Genomic DNA, 17161 nt, shown 5'->3' with positions numbered 1-17161 from the left:
AGTCCCCTATTTTAGTCAGAAAATGATCTTTTCCAGTGATGAACTCCAGCTAGCACACAGTTTGCACTTTAGTTTTATTTTAACAATGCTCAGCATAGTGAAACGTACTGTAAGGGTACATGTTAGCTGTATACAACAGTTATAAAAAGACCTATAAAATATCTTCTGTTCAAACAAACTAAAGCAGTCCACAAACATCTCAGTTCCATCATCTGCTGAAATTCAATAACAACTGCAGGACTGAATGAACTGAAGTCAACTGAGAACATGGTGGACGATTTATGTGTAAGACCAAAGAATCCAACACAGTCCAGTCAATATTAGGTGAACGTTGCATTGTCAAGATGTATAATTTCTCAGCTCATACAGGACCCTCGAGTCCTTCATTTCAAACATGAAACTGGCCAGAGATGATAGTGGTGGTGTTCACTATTTCCAGTGTGTCCTCTCCATCAGTGTCCATGCAGCTGTCTCGTCAGGAGGAGGTAGTTGTGACGGAGGGTTCGTAGCTCCGTCAGTCTGCCCAGCAGGCGGCCAAACCGCTGAGGTCCCCCTCGCGCAGCTCCAGCCTGGGCCTCACACACCCTGGACAGCAGGTCAAGGATCAGCTCCTGCGTTTTCTCAACGCAGCCGGCAGCCTGCAGGGACGCACGGTCTGCAGGACAGGGACACAGAGCTGACGTAACATAGAAATAGATATTTAATATTTAATAGCGACGTTTCGGTACACAGACCATCAGGACATTTTTGAAAAATAACCTGATGAAGGTTTGTGTACTGAAACTGTTAATATATATCTCTGACTGCAAGTGAAGAGGACAGTGTGCAGGAGTCTTTTGTTCTGCATTGTCAAGTCGACCCATGGTCTTCGCCTACGCACCTGTCGATCTACAAGTGTGCAAAAGTTCTGCTCTTTGATAAAATATGTCATAAAAATGTCATACTGTAGTATAGTATGCCATAGAATATGTAGAAAAAAATGTATAAAACATAGTATAGTATGTCATAAAAAGGTCATAGTATAGTATCTCATAAAAATGTCACAGTATATATAGTATGTCTTAAAAAAAGTCAGTAAAGGTTTGCATTGTCGACCCATGGTCTTCTCCTATGCACCTGTCGATCTACAAGTGTGCAAAAGTTCTGCTCTTTGATAAATGATGATGATGATGTCATGTCAAAAAATGTCATAGTATAGTATGCCATAGAATATGTAACAAAATAGTATAGTATGTAATAAAAAAGTCATACTATTGTATGTCATAAAAAATCTTTTAAAAAAATCATCGTAGAATATGTCATAAAAAAATAATTTAAAAAATGATAGCATAGTATGTTATTAAAAAGTCATACAAAAAATCTTAGTATATGTCATAAAAAGTCATAAAGAAATTCATAGTATAGTATTTCTTATATATCTATATATACTATAATCTTAGTATAATATGGCATAAAAAATGTGAAAGAAAGTCATAGTATAGTATGTCATAACAATTGAGAACCTTTGATTGAAGCACGGGCCAAGGAAGAACCCATTCAATTTAAGAGTGGATCCACAAATTAGTATTAGTATTCACAAATTATTTTTTACTTTTGTTAACATTGCGGGATAGGGCGTTTGTGCTGCATTCATGTGGTGTTGGACTAATCAAAAAAATTAGTTCCCAACTGGAAAAAATTTACACCGCATTAAAATTGTGAGATAGACTTTGGTGTTTTAAAGGGTTAGTTTGGATTCACAGATGCATTCAAGTTTCCAAACAGCTACTGGATATAAAAAAGTCAAATGTAACATGAGTGAAGTTGTTGTCAGTTGTCATACTATGGAGCCATTTTAAGCCTTGATGACATTTATAGTCAGACCCTTTGAGACAGACTGAGTAAATCATTTTAGGATAGATAGGTTTATAATGATTATTTTCAGTTGAATTGAGCATTTGCATGTCTTAACTTGACTGCTGACTGGATTATTTCTAGGGGTTTGACGAGACACCCAGCTCATGAGAGGAGACGAGATTTTGACACTATTTTAAGACTGGAAAAATAGTCCTTTATTCAATCGAAAGTCACAAAATGAAAACCGAGCACTGAAAGGTCTTGCCATAAACTCAAATGACTGGCTCCTCTCCTGTATAACTAACAGTTACACTGTTACTTATTCTATATGTATGGTGGAGAGAGAGTCTCTTCACTCTTCACCCGCTATCGCTCTGCAAAAGTAAACACAGAGTCAACTTTGGAAAACGGCCGGGGGATTTTCTATGCTAATTTCAAGACTGATATTGCAAGACACTTTTTACCTCGACGAGAAATCTCGTCACGTTTAATCTCGTCACACCTCTAATTATTTCAGACCAAACGTACAGATTCCTGGACTGACCTGAGCAGAGAAGAGCTGTTGCAGTGAGCAGGGTGTATTCAACATCTGTCACCTGCAGCGTTGCCATGCTGTGGAAGAAGTTGAGCACTGGCCCGAGGAGATCCTCACTGCCACCTGTTTACCACCGGCAAATGGGAAATTGTTCATGTCTTATGTGAAATACCTTGATTTTTTTTTCACAGCCTGTATGATCTGATTTTATGTTCTGAGTGAGTCTATGTCTGGATTCACCTGAGTTGACCAGCGTCCTACTGTAGATGTTTTCCTTAGACTCTACATTTCTCAGCCAGTTGTGTGTTGTCATTCTGAAAATCTGCAGGGCTGATAATAGAGAAAAAGAAAGGATTTTTTTTTAAAGTAAATATCAGACTGAATTAGTATGAATCATAAAAGTGTGTGTGCTGATGTAGTCACCTGGACAGCTTGCTGGGTTGTGGGAGAACTGCTGAGCTGAGATCAGGAACATGATCTCCAGTGAAGACACAGACAGGAGACAACTCTGGTCGGAAAAATCCAGGAGGTCAAAACCTGTGAGGGGAACATCATTATTTGTTTTTATATGCAGTATATGCTCCTTCAAGTTTGAGTGAAATGTTGATTAAATTACAGAATTTGATGTTTTTTCTCCAAGTGTGTGTTATCATGACTCTCCATCCCCTAGTAGCAGAGAGAGTGCAGGGACAGAGCTGGTTGTTTAGTTGAACATGTTAGTCTAGTCTGTCTGACTCATCTGACTGAGGTTTGTGCAAATTAGAATCTATGGCCCCTACCATGGCTCTGGAATATCCATAGCCTAACTGTGCTGTGTGACTTTTTCTCTGAGTCCCGCCCTTCTGTCAGTTTTGTCTAGGATCTACAAATATAATATTCTCTAAACTATATAACTGTGGGGCATTAAAATATCCAGAATTAAAAGATTTGTTCATGGGGCGGTTCGCTAGTTGTGGGTGAATAAAACAAACCGGTCCGTCCTACCTGTTAAAAGTTTTTTTTAAATGGCCTACTGTTAATGTGGTATTGTAATGTTTCAGGTAATCCAATATGGGTTAAACCATTTGAATCACCTCTCTTTGATCTCCAGAATATTTCCTATTTATTAGATTATAGATTTATTTCTCCAGTGAACACAGTAGAAAGCAGATTATAGATTCTGAATGTCACATCATCCCGTCCATTTTACCTGGCACTGTCCTGGCAAACTGTAGCAGTCTTTGCAGGTGGGGTGATAAAACATCAGATAAGTCCCCCACTTCTTCTGTACAGGGAAACTCAAACAACTGAGCAGACACAGACAAGAAACCATGAGGGCAACATAATTCAATTCAATTCAATTCAAAAATAAAAACATGTAACTGTGTTTTTGTTAGTCCAACACTGTTGTTTCCACACTGTGACCTACCCTGCAGTGGCTGCTGTCCTGTGCTCTGTACAGTCGATGGGCCTCCACCATCCTGTCCACAATGTACTTTTGTTCTTGGGTTAAACTGGCTGACAAAGCCTGGTGCAGATGGAAGTTACCAACACATGGTTAAACCAGTGTCAGGATTATCACTTTCCCAAGCTAAAACTACGGGAGCGTGTCTATGTTCCCACAGCCCTATGTTCCCACATTTCTAAGATTTTTTTTCACTGAAAATTAGGCCCTATGTTCCCACAGTTCCCACATTTCTAAGATTTTCTTCCAAAATTAGGCCCTATGTTTGCCTAACCCCTAACCCACCCTAACCCTTGAAGGGAAATGTAGGAACACAAGACCTCATTTTGAAAATGTCCTAGAAATGCGGGAACATAGGGCTGTGGGAACATAAAGCCTAATTTTCAGTGAAAAAAAATTCTTAGAAATGTGGGAACATAGCGCTGTGGGACCATTGGGCTGTGGAAACATAGGGCTGACCCCAAAACTACAAGATATAAAGTGCATTGAGATGAAAGATAAATGTTGTTATGAGAATTTGACCAGGGAGGATGAGAGTTTACACTCTTCTTGCGCAGGTAATAATAATATAACCAGCCAAAAATAAAACCACAAAATGACCAACCATCTAACAAACCACCCAGCGATCTAACCAGCCAACAATATATAACAGTCATAACAATCATAAAACCAATAAACCAACCATTTCAGAATTTAAATAAGTGAAGCATCCTTCAACCCAACATTCAAACTAAACAGTCACAATCAACAGATTGTCTACAGCCATGCTCATAGGCGCCGATACCGTGGGTGCTCCGGGGCTCGAGCACCCACAGAGAATACCGAGCACCCACTGAGCACCCATGTGTGCCAGACTGCCAGTAGGCTACATACATTTTAAAAATAAACATTGCAGTTGGTGCTAAGTGGAGCGTCTGTCATAGTGTGATTGGTAATGTCGCTGTCAGTCCCCTGCTCCATATCCTATCCACCAATCACAGTGTCTCTTGGATGAAAACGCCTCTTTAGTGACTCCGCTACATCCCCCCACTATACAGTGCATGTATGAGCGTTCGATAGCATAGTGGCGGTCCGCCACGGTAAAATTTCCAGCGCCACGGTATCAGAAATAGGGCAGACACACAACAGGGTTTCCGCTATGTACACCGCGCACCACCGCTCCTTCAGCTGTTTATGAAAAGTTATAAACTCGTAGCACCGTCTGCTCTACTGAACTCAAGCGAACTGTCATCCACTCTCTCTCCCCCCTAGGGTGAGCAGAGCAACTGGACCAGTGACAGGACGTCATCACTCGCAAAGTTATGGCAAACAAATAAACAACAGGGCGAGTACTACTTCATTCAATAAGTGATAAACAGCGACGAAAGCCGCGACATGAAATCCGCACTCACGCCCGTGAAATATGACAGCTACAGTTCATTGGAAAATAGCATTGTGGACACTGAAGTCGATGAATTTACTGTTTATCAGACCCCAGATGAGACAAGAAGTTAATGTTAGCCACGCTGCTGTGACGGCCCCTCTGCCTCTGACTTGCCGCTGCAGGAGACTGTGTGTATTCCTCCGACACGCTGTAGTAACGTTACTGATTTAAAACCATTTTCCAGGTTAGTGGGGGTGCATACCGCTCAAAACCAATATGAAAAATGTAGCTAGTAATGTTCACTCAGTGTTTTGTTTTGTTGTTAAACTGTGTGTAAAATGAGCGGTGACGTTAAATCACCCTACGGTACCGTCTATTTTCTGGATGGTTTCAAGGTAACGGTCGATACCTTACATTAGCAGATAAGCCCATACTCTGTCCAACACCCCACCCCGCCCCGCCACCGCTGAAAAAAATTCTAGAGGAAACACTGGAAATGCAAACATTTTTGGACTACTTTTTTTTTAAACCGCGTGCGCCCGTTGCCTATGGCCATGCTAACGGCTCTGTGAGGCTGAAGTACAGTGCTTTGAGCTAAATGCTAACGTCAACATGCTAACACGCTGACACTAGGCAGGAATAATGTTTACCATGTTCAACGTCTTAGTGTAGTGTATTTGGCATGCTAATATTTGCTAATTAGCACTAAAAACAAAGTGCAGATGAGGCTGAGACATTTCATTGATTTAAACAAAAATGCCAACCTCATGGTGGTGCTAGAGAAAAAGTCAAGGGGTTACCAAAGTCAGTAGGATTCTTCCTCTGAGAATCATGGATATCTGTTCAAAATTTGATGGCATGACTGAATTAAGATGCAGTCTGGAGCAGACCAACACTGCCATCACAAGAGCCATGCCACTAGCCATGCCTGCTTTCTACTACCTGTCCAGGTAGCTTGCTGGTAGAGCTGACCCTCCTGCTCTCTGTGTTCTCCTCTTCCTCCTGTCCTCTGCCTTTACCTCCTTTCCTCAGTCGTTTGGACTGGCACTGCACCTCCGTCAGAAGGCCTGAGAAAAAATATGCATTTTCAGACTTACTTTAAATCAGTTTAAGGATGTATTGATTACTCTCATTAACAATCCTATGACATGCTGCTTTTTGGGTGCTTTTATATAGGCCTTAGTGGTCCCCTAATACTGTATCTGAAGTCTCTTTTCCGAAATTCAGCCTTGGTGCAGAATTACAGCCACTAGAGCCAGTCCCACAATGAGCTTTACTTAGGATGTGCCATTTCTGTGTCTGTAGCTTTTAAATGCTATTCAAGAGGGGGGGGCAAGGTGGGTGTGTGTGGCCTTGACCAACTGCCACTTTGCTTGTTTGTAAGCCATGATGTCTCTCTCTTTTTCATGGGCGGGCCAAATTCTCTGGGCGGGCAAAGCAAAGAAAGGGGAGGTAACCTTTCCCCTTATGACCTCATAAGGGGCAGATTCCAGATCGGCCCATCTGAGCTTTAATTTTCTCAAAGACAGAGCAGGATACCCAGGGCTCGGTTTACACCTATCGCCATTTCTAGCCACTGGGGGACATAGGCAGGCTGTGGGAACGCATATTAATGTTAAAAGACCTCATAAAGTGAAAATTTCATGCCATGGGACCTTTAAGTTAAAGTACAGTAGAGGTCGCTTACACTCAGCCAGCATTCCCACAGCGCGGCACTTCCTCAGCCGACAGTCTTGGCACTTCCTTCTCATGTACATGTCCATCTCACAGCCACCGCCACTCTTACACTGATACACAGCCTTTTTTGTCACACTACGCCTAAAGAAACCTGCAAGTGCAGAAGGGGAAGGAAGGACCAGGTGAGTTTAAAACAAAGCCTTACTGAATACAACTATGCAGCATTGGAGAACAGAATAAAAAGATAGAATACAAAATTGAAAAGTGAGAAATACCTTTGCATCCCTCGCAGGTAAGAGCATTGTAGTGATACCCTGACGCTTTATCTCCACACACCACACACAGCTCTTCCTGGCCTCTGCTCTTCCCTCCCGACCCGACACGTGTCCTCCGTCCCAGGGACAGTCCCACCGCTCCAAGCCCCTGAGCCAGGCCCCCACAGTGGGGCTCGGGGCTGGGATCACAGGGGGCTTCCAGGCAATGAGGGCTGTAGTGATACTGAGGATGGCAGGGCTGCGAAGAGGAAGAGGAGGAGGAGGTGGAGGAAGGTGGAGAGCCATAGAGGGAAAAGGGCAGGTTGGCTGGGCTGTACTGTTGTTGGCTGTAAGGGAGCAGCTGGAGGTCAGGGTCCTGAAGGGGGTAGCCCAGAGGGTCAGCCAGCATGTCTGAAATGGAAAAAGATGGAAGTCCAGGGACAAAAACTTGCATTAAAGGGATACTTCACAGATTTAGCATTAAGCTTTGTATCAGTAGAAACATGGTAGTATTTTCGAATGACCGCGCTTCCCTCCCTCATGTCCCCCTGAGACGAGAGATCTCTGTATTGTGGGTCTGGAAAAAATCTTTTTTTACATAGATTTTTTGCCCTGAGGCAATGGACTACTAGTAGGAGCTACTTCCGCATGTTTTCAACCCGCCCATAGGGGGTTGGACTGTCGTCTTTACCTGGAGCTTGCCGAAGCAAAACGAGTGTCAGCCATCTTGAAGCTTCGCTAAACTGGCTCCGTCTTTTCAGCAGAAAACTTTTACAACAATTATGTGCATTCAAACTACCGCACATGTGTACCACTGGGATACATTGGTACAGATCGGAGAATATGCAGGACACTTTATTACAGACAGAATACTCGACACACTACGCGAGCTTCGCCTGCTACGGAGACCAGCACCTCAGCCTGCGGTGTCGCCCGATACCGCTAGCCAGGGAAAGGGACCTCGACAGCGGTGTGCAGGAGTTGCTCGATGGTGTTTTTTGCCTCCAACGGCACCTTCCAGGCAGCTAACCCTAACTTTAACCCTAAACATAACCATTGCCATGCTGCCTGGGAGGAGACGTTGGTGGCAAAAAACACCAAAGACCGCAGGAGTTCGAGGCGAGATAGGTGGAAAGCTAACGCTAGCCGGCCACCTGTTCCATCAATCCTGCTTGCAAGTGTCCACTCATTAGACAACAAACTGGACTACATCCAACTTCAACGAAACTCCCATCGCAAGTTCAGAGACTGCTGCGTTTTTGTTGTTGTGGAAACATGGCTGAACAACAGTGTAGTGGACTATCCAGCTACCAGGCCGGCTGCTCTGTCGCCGGGTAAGACTAGTGGAGGTGGGCTGTGTTAACATGTACTGGTGCAGAAATGGGGTGATTTGTAGCCAACTAACTGCTAACTGCCGGTGGAGTTTGTGACTGTTAAATGCCGACCATTCTACATTCCACGCAAATTTACGGCTGTGTTAATACTCTGTGTTTACAGCCCACCAAGCGCTAATGCTAGTATACTTTAGCTGAACTTTACGGAGCCTAATGTGTGTGCACTAAATGTAGCCTGTTTCGTATGTCGTTTTTATATATTTTAAATGTGTAACATCACTTGAGCCACGGTGAGACGTTGTTTCGTGTAGATGGTTGAAATGACAATAAAACACACTTGAGTTGAGTTGACCGTCTCACTGTCTGTCTGTCTGTCTGTAAACGGTAGGCGTGGCTTGGGAGTGGACTCTAAAGCAGCGGAGCAAGTGCATTCTTGGGATTTGGTGTCTTTCATCCACATGAGCCAAAAACACATTTTCTGGCTTTTCTCGGCCTAGAAGCCACCAATTTCAACCCAATTTAAAGATATATTCATCTTTCCAACGGTGAAATATCCCTTTAATGTTTTTGTAGGTCAGAGATGAACTGAATAAGCGTGAACTGTAGTACCCCTGCAGACACAGACCACTCCAATTGTGGCTTTTGTAATTTTGTGTGAAACTTTGCAAGCAAGAGTATTTAGGCATTTAGATCTGACATTTAAAGACCACAGGAAAAAGGAACTTGAAGTTCTTAGAAAATTATTAACTTGCTGGAAAATAGTGCATCGTGACTGGTGCGGCCTCTCTGCTCATTCTATGAAATCAAAGACTCAAAACCCACAATGAACTGATCCTATTGGTCCTATTGATCAGTACTGTCTGTGAAGCAAAAGCCTGATACATCTTATTCATCTGTTCCATAGAGCTCACTTGTTTTTGAAAATTAGAAACACATCAATGAGACACACCTTTGCGCTGGGTGACATGTTCCTTCATTACATTGAACATGGGCACTGTAATATATTTTGAATCAATCCTACATACACCATCCAGCTGCCGGAAATACTCACTAGACAAAAACACAAAAATGTGTATTAACCCACAGCTGAAAATAGTCCCCAACAAATGACTATAGATGGCCGAAAACATTGTTTGTTTTGATCTTTTAATTGGATTTGCTGATAATAAGATAAATATAGACTAATATCAAATGTATCCTTTATAAATGTGTGTTTACATGCACACTGGTCCTAGTTTTCAGTATTATCCTGGTTTTGCTCCCATTATCTCGCCCAGGAGGTTATGTTTTCGATTCAGTTTGTCCATTTGTTTGTTTGTTTGTCTGTCAGCAGGATTACGGAAACATTACTGGCCCGAACTTCATGAAATTGGTGAAAGGGTTAGCACAGGCCAAGAACACATTGCATTTTGGAGCGGATCCGAATGCCAGACGGATATACAAATTATTTTTCATTTTCATTAACATTGCGAGATAGGGCGTTTGCTGCATTCATGTGGTGTTGGAATAATTGAAAAAATAACTTCCCGACAAATCATTGTGACTGTGAGATAGATCATGCCTTGGCGGAGGTCTGTGTTCTCCAAGTGCCCTTCCCATTTGGGATGTGATGCATGGAAAACCTGGTTATTCATTTCCCTGTATCCTTCCCAAAAATAAAATCTGGTTAATGCCATAATCAGTTAGAATGTGTCTCACACACACACACACACACACACACACACACACACACACACACACACACACACACACACACACACACACACACAAACATACACACACACAATGAAGAGAACAAGTGCATCAGCAAGAACAGAAAGGTGAATGAACATTTCAAGCAACACTATTACGCTGCTACAAAGAGCATCATCAGAATGTGGTCTTACATGACTCGTGTGACTTCACTGCTTTTAATGGATCTTGGGGGATATAATAAAAAGCTGAGAGTGAGGCTTTGTGAACTTAAACAGGATGCAGCTGAGAGCTCCCAGTGACATTTAGGATTTTTCTGGAAGCTTCATTCAGTAATGGCCGTTCAGTGTTGTGACGGACTGAAACGTCTTTGAGTGTGGATCAGCAGCTTGTGTTTTGTAAGTCCCGTCTCCTTTGAGAAAACATGTGTGACCACTGGCAGTCTCTGAAAGAGCAGCTGGACCAGTACAACTGGGACTGCTGTGGGATCTGTTATGCGCTGATTAAACAGAGAGTCCAACAGAGAGAGTCAGGAGTCTCAGGCCTGCTGGAGATGGAAATTTAAAGGGCAAAACAAGTAGCATGAAGATGAGGGATAATATCAATCTGATTATGTGAAAAATGTGTGTTCTTTAAAATTGTGGTTGAAGTGTGCCTTTAAGCTTTGACAGAGAAATCAACCAACGATCCTTGTAGCTCTGTAGCGTTGTTTAAGGAGTACTTAAGTGATTGGAATCACAGGAGACAAATTAAAAATGGACAATGGCCAAATAAAAGCAGCAAAGGTGGTGATATCCTGACTTATAGTCCCTATGGATTGTTGGACAGGCCTCATAGAGGATTCGTAGCCCCAGGACTCAGGGCCAGTAAGCAAGAGCCCTTATTTGAAGACAATGTTATGAGATACTGTATTGTTGTTGAAAAGCCACAAGTCTCGGTAAAAAATAGGGTTGTCCTAATCACTTTTTTTTATCCTGATCCTTTAATATCTGCTGATACATAGTCTGATCTGAGAGTTAGATGAGAAGAGCAATACTGCTTGCTAAGTAGAAAGTGGTACCAATTTTCTCATCCGGAAATCTCTGGGCTTGCTTCCGTCTTTGAACCTCCTCTCTTTCCCTTTTCAAGTCGCAGCATTCTCAGAAAAAACACTTCTTGTGTCCCCTGCTAATCATCACCTTATCACTTTTAAAAGGGCTGAAACATTTCCTCAAGGTGTTCAGTGAGACTTTCTCCCTCTTCGTGAAGACACAGGCAGCCCTGTCCTCTCTGATCCATCGAATCGAAAGGAAATGGTAAGGGCTGATACTCTCAACACTTTGCCACTGCGACTGTTTATTAGTCATCAGTCTTCAACCTCGACTAATTAAAGATTGATGACTGATGACAAATTTTGGACCCCAGATTTTGTCTGGATGTTTTAATGACAAACAACAGCATATGTAGAAAACTGGTGAATTTAGTCTGATCGAGTAAATGTCAGAATCATCACTTATTATCCACTTCTCACTCCTTCCTTTTGTGCTCTCTTTGGTTCTCTCTCTCTCCAGATGTTTCCTGTCTTCACCAGACTGAGGCGGCGATGGTATGGGGGTCCTTGCTTTCACTGCATGTGACAGAGCTGTGGTTTGCACTGTTTGTAAACCATTTGAACGCTGTCTAAACACTCCTCAGCCTCCCTTCCATCCCACGCACACTAGGGAGCCAAACAACACCAGCAAACTACCCCCCATAGCTCCCCCTCCCCCTGCTCCTAGGGGCAGGAGGGGAGACAATAGGGGGGAATTTGTTGATGATACACATCAGGCAATATAGATCTTCCGATGCACAGTCAGCCTCCCTGCTTGCTGTTAATGCAGCAAGCCAGCTGAACCACCTCAACAACTATTTTTTTTCTTCATGTCAGCGAGATCTCAAAGGCGCTAAATAAACTCTTAGCGTTCATTCATCAGCTGTGAGTGAATGAGATGAGGTTGCATTGCACACAGAGTGCAGTCACATCCTCGTTGTGTAACTATTTAATGCATAAATGATCCACTTACTTAAAGGAGCCTTCGTAACTTTTGTTAAAGCTATAGTGCATAGTTTCTGCTACCTCCATGAGTAATTCTAAGTAATGACAACAAAACTGTTGGCACGCGTGACGTTCTGAAAACATTTTAAGCGAGAAATAGGCCATACAGTTGCTGAATCTGTCTTCATTTCAGATCGAAAAAAGGTCAGTTTAAAAGATTTTCGTCAGATTTTGAGAGGCGTTCGTCACTCATCCCGCTCGCCATTTCCGGGTTAGCACTCCACCAATCAGATTGGTCATTGAGTCCGACTGTCCGCCCTCTGACCCAGCAAGTCAGGTCGGCCAAAATGAAGGCCGATGGCCCCTCTGACGGACGACGGCACGGAACACACCGAACAGACTCGAGTCACTAACCTCGCCAGACTGTCCGACAGCTTATAATCGGGTTGGTGTGTCAGCGCCTTAATGGGCCTGTCTGCTAGACCTCCTTTGTTTTGGTGTCACTTTAGAGGGTAGATCCACCCAAATTACAAAAAAAACTTTCTCTCTTAACACTGATAGTATGTAACAGTGCAGATAATTTAGGTTTTATTTGCCCAAGTGATAACTGCAAACACATTTCATGGGAACTACATTCTACTGAAGAAATAGTCCCCATAGAAATGGTCAATATGTGTTCTGTGATTACCCAGAGATACAGGGACACTGATTCTAGAAAGAGATGGTTGCTTTTGAATTTTATAGTATTTTATACCATTTGTCAAAGATGAGGGCACCACAAAGGAAATGTATTTATTTTTTTTACGATTAATTTCATTCATTGTATTAGGGGTGGAGTCCAAAATCTTGGAAGTTATTATCTAAAGAAACATGGACAAATTCAACCAAAACTATCTGCAATTGAGAACATCTGTTTAGTAACCCTTTACAACAGTAGAAAAGTGTTGCTATTGTAGATGAGAAATATCTACCTGCCAGTGGAACCAGCATCATTTGAACTCATTTACCACTGACTGATAACACTGGACTGACTCCATAAATTCAAATCACATAAGACATTCATGTCTGAACACTCACTTTCCTGTACTTCCTGGTTTAAATGTATTGGCATTGCATGCGAACAGTCTAATTAAGACATCATGCATTTCTTATATAAGTCCATCTTCAGTGTTTTATCTATTATTGTCAGAATGTATAAGTCACACAACTTGTTTAGGAGAAGCAAAACAAAAAGAAGAAGAGAAAGTAAAAGGCAAACGATAAGTTTAGAAGAGAAGAGATTACTCACCGTAATACTGGAGCTGCTCTGTGGAGCAGTAACCATCCGAGGCGGAGAGAAACCCCCCTGCAGAAAAGCTCATCTCCAACTCAGTCCACTCTCTCATCTGGACAGAAAATCCTCTCTCCAGCTACTAATACGGGATCTATCTTCACACACAGACACACACACACACACACATGCAAAGACATAAACACATACATACACAGACAATTACTCAGAGGATTCACACAGATATGAAGGATCTGGGAAGTGCAGAGACATTCCTCAATCCCCAGGATGCGTCCAGGTCTCTTAGCTGCCCAGGCTGATATCCCAGCCTATTTTTAAAAAGCAAAGAGGACGAGTGCAGCTGAGGCTCTTGGTCTGTGGTGGATGATGTGCTGGAGGAGGTCTTAACCGTCCCCGGGGGGATAGACGAAAGGGAAAGCGGGGACACCCAAGAAGGACAGGGATGTGACTGTGGTCCAAACAGCTGAACCTAGCCAGTACTTTACAGATCAGAAGACTGCAGGGATGGATGTAGGAATGGCTGGATGGATGGATGGATGGATACTGAGGGAGGGAGGGAGGGACACTCAACACTCATAGTGTGTGCATATGTGTGTGTGTGTGTGTGTGTGTGTGTGTGTGTGTGTGTGTGTGTGTGTGTGTGTGTGTGTGTGTGTGTGTGTGTGTGTGTGTGTGTTGAGGTTTTGGCCTGAATGGATGTATCCCAGAGTGCAACAGTTGGGCTGGGAAAAGGAAACACTTTCTCAATTTAATGTGATGTGCTGAATAAAATCATTTCCATCATTAAATTAATCGTTAAAGGTTTTTCACAAGTATTCCATGGACTAAATGTGAAGTTTGCTATACTAGTGTGTGTGTGTGTGTGTGTGTGTGTGTGTGTGTGTGTGTGTGTGTGTGTGTGTGTGTGTGTGTGTGTGTGTGTGTGCGTGCGTGCGTGCGTGCGTGCGTGTGTGCTTGCTTGCATGCATGCACACGTGTGTCCCCATGTTTGTCCACCAAGCTTTCGGGAGTGTGTTTACATTGCCTTTTGTTTACCTCTGTTCTGTTTGTGCTGCAGTTAATATTGGACAGCAGTTAGATTTAAGGGGTTTGGCGACCTCCGCCTCCCCCACAGACAGTTAACCAGGCTGGGGCAGAGCGAAAGGAGTCGAGGCCTGAACCGCCTAGAGGAGACAGAGGAGTGACCTCAACACTGGCCTGTAATTCTCTGAGCAGGGCCGTTTGACATGGAGCATGCTTACTGAGGATTAACGGGTTCCTTTCACCCGCATATCACCCCTTTCACTGGCTCGTTATGGGAACCAGGACTGACCGGTGGATAGCAGAGGGTTAGAGAAGAGCCAGAAATGCTCACTGAAGTTGTAGCCTTCACTGGAGTTTTCACAATCGATCTCAGTGACAAATGGGAATTTGGTTGCTTGCTACACGGTGTCATATCTTTAAAGATCATGTCCAAAGGGTACATTGCTACACGTGAGCTCATAGTGCACGATGACAACGCAGCTTTGAAATAAATAATAATAATAATAATAATACATTTTATTTGTATTGCACTTTACATTTCAGCAATCTCAAAGTGCTACAGAGCATAAATAATGCAATTTAATAAAAAATATATAAATATCAAGGTTAATAAAAAAATAGTTAAGAGGAAAACCTATAAAATCCATTTGTAAAACGCTTTCTTGAAAACATATGTTTTGCGGTTTTGTTTAAAAACATCCGTAGATTGTGGGGCCCTTAGGATTTCAGGGAGGGTGTTCCACAGCCTCGGAGCAGCAGATGAAAAGGCCCTATCACCCATGCTGCAGAGCTTGGTTCTGGGGGCTTGGAGGGTGTTTGTCATCACACTTTTGGGGAAAAAGCACAAACTAAAAGAGTAAATGAATGAAACAAATTAAATTGTGTCCTAAATGTCAAAAACATACAATAACTTGTGTTGGATTGTGGAACCATACAAACATCTGCAAGGTGTCTGCAGGATTCAGAACACCAAATGTTAGATTTTGAAGAGCTTTTGAACACCATGCCAATTCATCCAGGTAGATGTTGAGATATTTTACTAAAAGATAAAAAGTCCAACCACATGTTGATACTAAAGGAAACATCAACTCACTTTATTCTTTATTCTCAATTCTCAAATCAATGTGTTATATGTTCTGGGGGGATTGGAAGAGTACCATCTGTCTGAAGTGTAGTGTATAATTAACAAAGGCCTCAATAGCTTGGTGGTAGTTTCTGGAACGGCATGAATCCATTACTAAATAAGAGGTGGTCTGTTGTTATTTCTCAGTTAACAGCAGTGGGTCACGTCCCATATTATGAGGCAAAACAAGCCATCAGCCATTCATTCCATTCCATACTGTCTCTGACCTCGTAGGAATGGACAGAGAGTAGAGAGCAGGCAGCAGTGCTGAGAGTGACACTAAACGATAGGGACAGTATCTAAGAGCGTGCAAATGTCGCCATGGATCTTCTGGAGGTGTCACACTGTTGGACACATTGTTGGACCCAGGCCTGATGATGAGGGCTCGCCCCCTGGGAGATGAGTTTCACGAAAGAAGGAGTGGAGGAAGGGAGAAGGGAAAGCCTTTTAGGGCACGTTCACATCAAGCATGGTTATTATTACAATTGGACTCTGGAGCGTTCACTGACTTGGTTAGTTTTCTGTGCAACTAATTGCACCAAAATTCCTGAAAATGTGTGCACCGAGAAGGAATAATGAGATGAACACCGGAGAAATAAAGCAAAATCTAGCATTTCCACGTAACACAAAACCAAAGAGAAAAAGGCAACAAAGTCAACTTTTCCCTTAAACAAACTGATGGCATGTGCAAACCCCCTGAACTCATTAGTCCTGAATCACTCACAGTACAAGCCTGGAGATAAATTCAGCACATCATAAATCCTGTTCAGGATGTCTTCTCCATGTGGCAAACTCCTCTCTTTATCAGAGAACCGCTGGCTGGTAGCTGCAGCTCGATAATGGCCTGGACTGTTTACTGATCCTCGCAGAAAACTGGCGCTTACATTAAAGTGGCCTCGGTGTTGGTGAGTAAAGTCCATAACGTATGTCTGAGCATGTGTGAGTGAGTTTGGTTGGAGGGTATTTGGCTATCATGAGAAAGCAGTTGTGTCTACTTAAAGAATTTGATTGAAAGCATTTCCTCTGATCTATAGAGGTTATTGTAAAATTCAGACTATGTTTTCTATGGTTATTTATGCTGAATGCAATCGAAAGCTACATTGAATTCCTTAAAAACAACAGTAGCAGATCCTGCTGGACCTTAATGCAGCATGTACAAACTGGCCTTCATAAGCAACACCTGTTATCTTATTAAGCTGGTGTGAATTGCATTGAAGATCTGCCCTTGCTGGAATTGCATTGAAATGGTATTTAAGTGTTGAACACAGTGCAGCAGAAACATTACAAAACGTCATGTTAAAATTCCCTTCTTTGAACCTCTATAGATAAGACTGATTCAGAGTGCCCAGCAGTAACATGCTCATCAATGTGTTGGCTTATGAACAATTATGATTATGTTGCAGTTGTGTTAGTTAGAAGCAGAGGTTGTGGACTCACCGTTGATGGTGGGAGCCCTCCTGCTGCGCCGAGTGTCCCGACGTCCTCTCCCTTTGTCCAACTATTTCACTTTTTGTAATGTCGATTCCAGCCCAGCCTCCATTCTCTCTCTCTCACACACCCACACACACACACACA

The 17161-nt window shown here is 42.8% G+C and overlaps 1 protein-coding gene across 4 annotated transcripts; it reads right to left on the bottom strand.

The window, feature by feature from the left end:
• Window positions 1-57: 57 nt before the first annotated feature.
• nr1h5 (nuclear receptor subfamily 1, group H, member 5) lies at window positions 58-17156 on the bottom strand. 4 transcript variants are annotated; one of them, XM_031286174.2, is made up of 11 exons: window positions 17024-17156; window positions 13438-13577; window positions 7131-7520; window positions 6866-7006; window positions 6121-6245; window positions 3780-3878; window positions 3561-3657; window positions 2795-2908; window positions 2612-2701; window positions 2381-2494; window positions 58-676 (listed from the first exon to the last, which is right to left on the bottom strand). In XM_031286174.2, exons 2-11 carry the CDS (start codon window positions 13532-13534, stop codon window positions 453-455), a joined length of 1491 nt encoding a protein of 496 aa, XP_031142034.1. In that variant the 5' UTR covers window positions 13535-13577; window positions 17024-17156; the 3' UTR covers window positions 58-452. The 4 variants fall into 4 exon arrangements, with proteins under 4 accessions (XP_031142034.1, XP_031142037.1, XP_031142035.1 ...); XM_031286177.2 differs by having other exon boundaries at window positions 58-655; window positions 17024-17155; XM_031286175.2 differs by having other exon boundaries at window positions 13438-13573; window positions 17024-17148.
• Between the last annotated feature and the right edge of the window lie 5 nt (window positions 17157-17161).

This window comes from Sander lucioperca, chromosome 12, assembly GCF_008315115.2.
Source record: "Sander lucioperca isolate FBNREF2018 chromosome 12, SLUC_FBN_1.2, whole genome shotgun sequence".
Classification (NCBI taxonomy): Eukaryota; Metazoa; Chordata; class Actinopteri; order Perciformes; family Percidae; genus Sander; species Sander lucioperca.
This window is presented reverse-complemented; position numbering and strand designations above follow the sequence as displayed.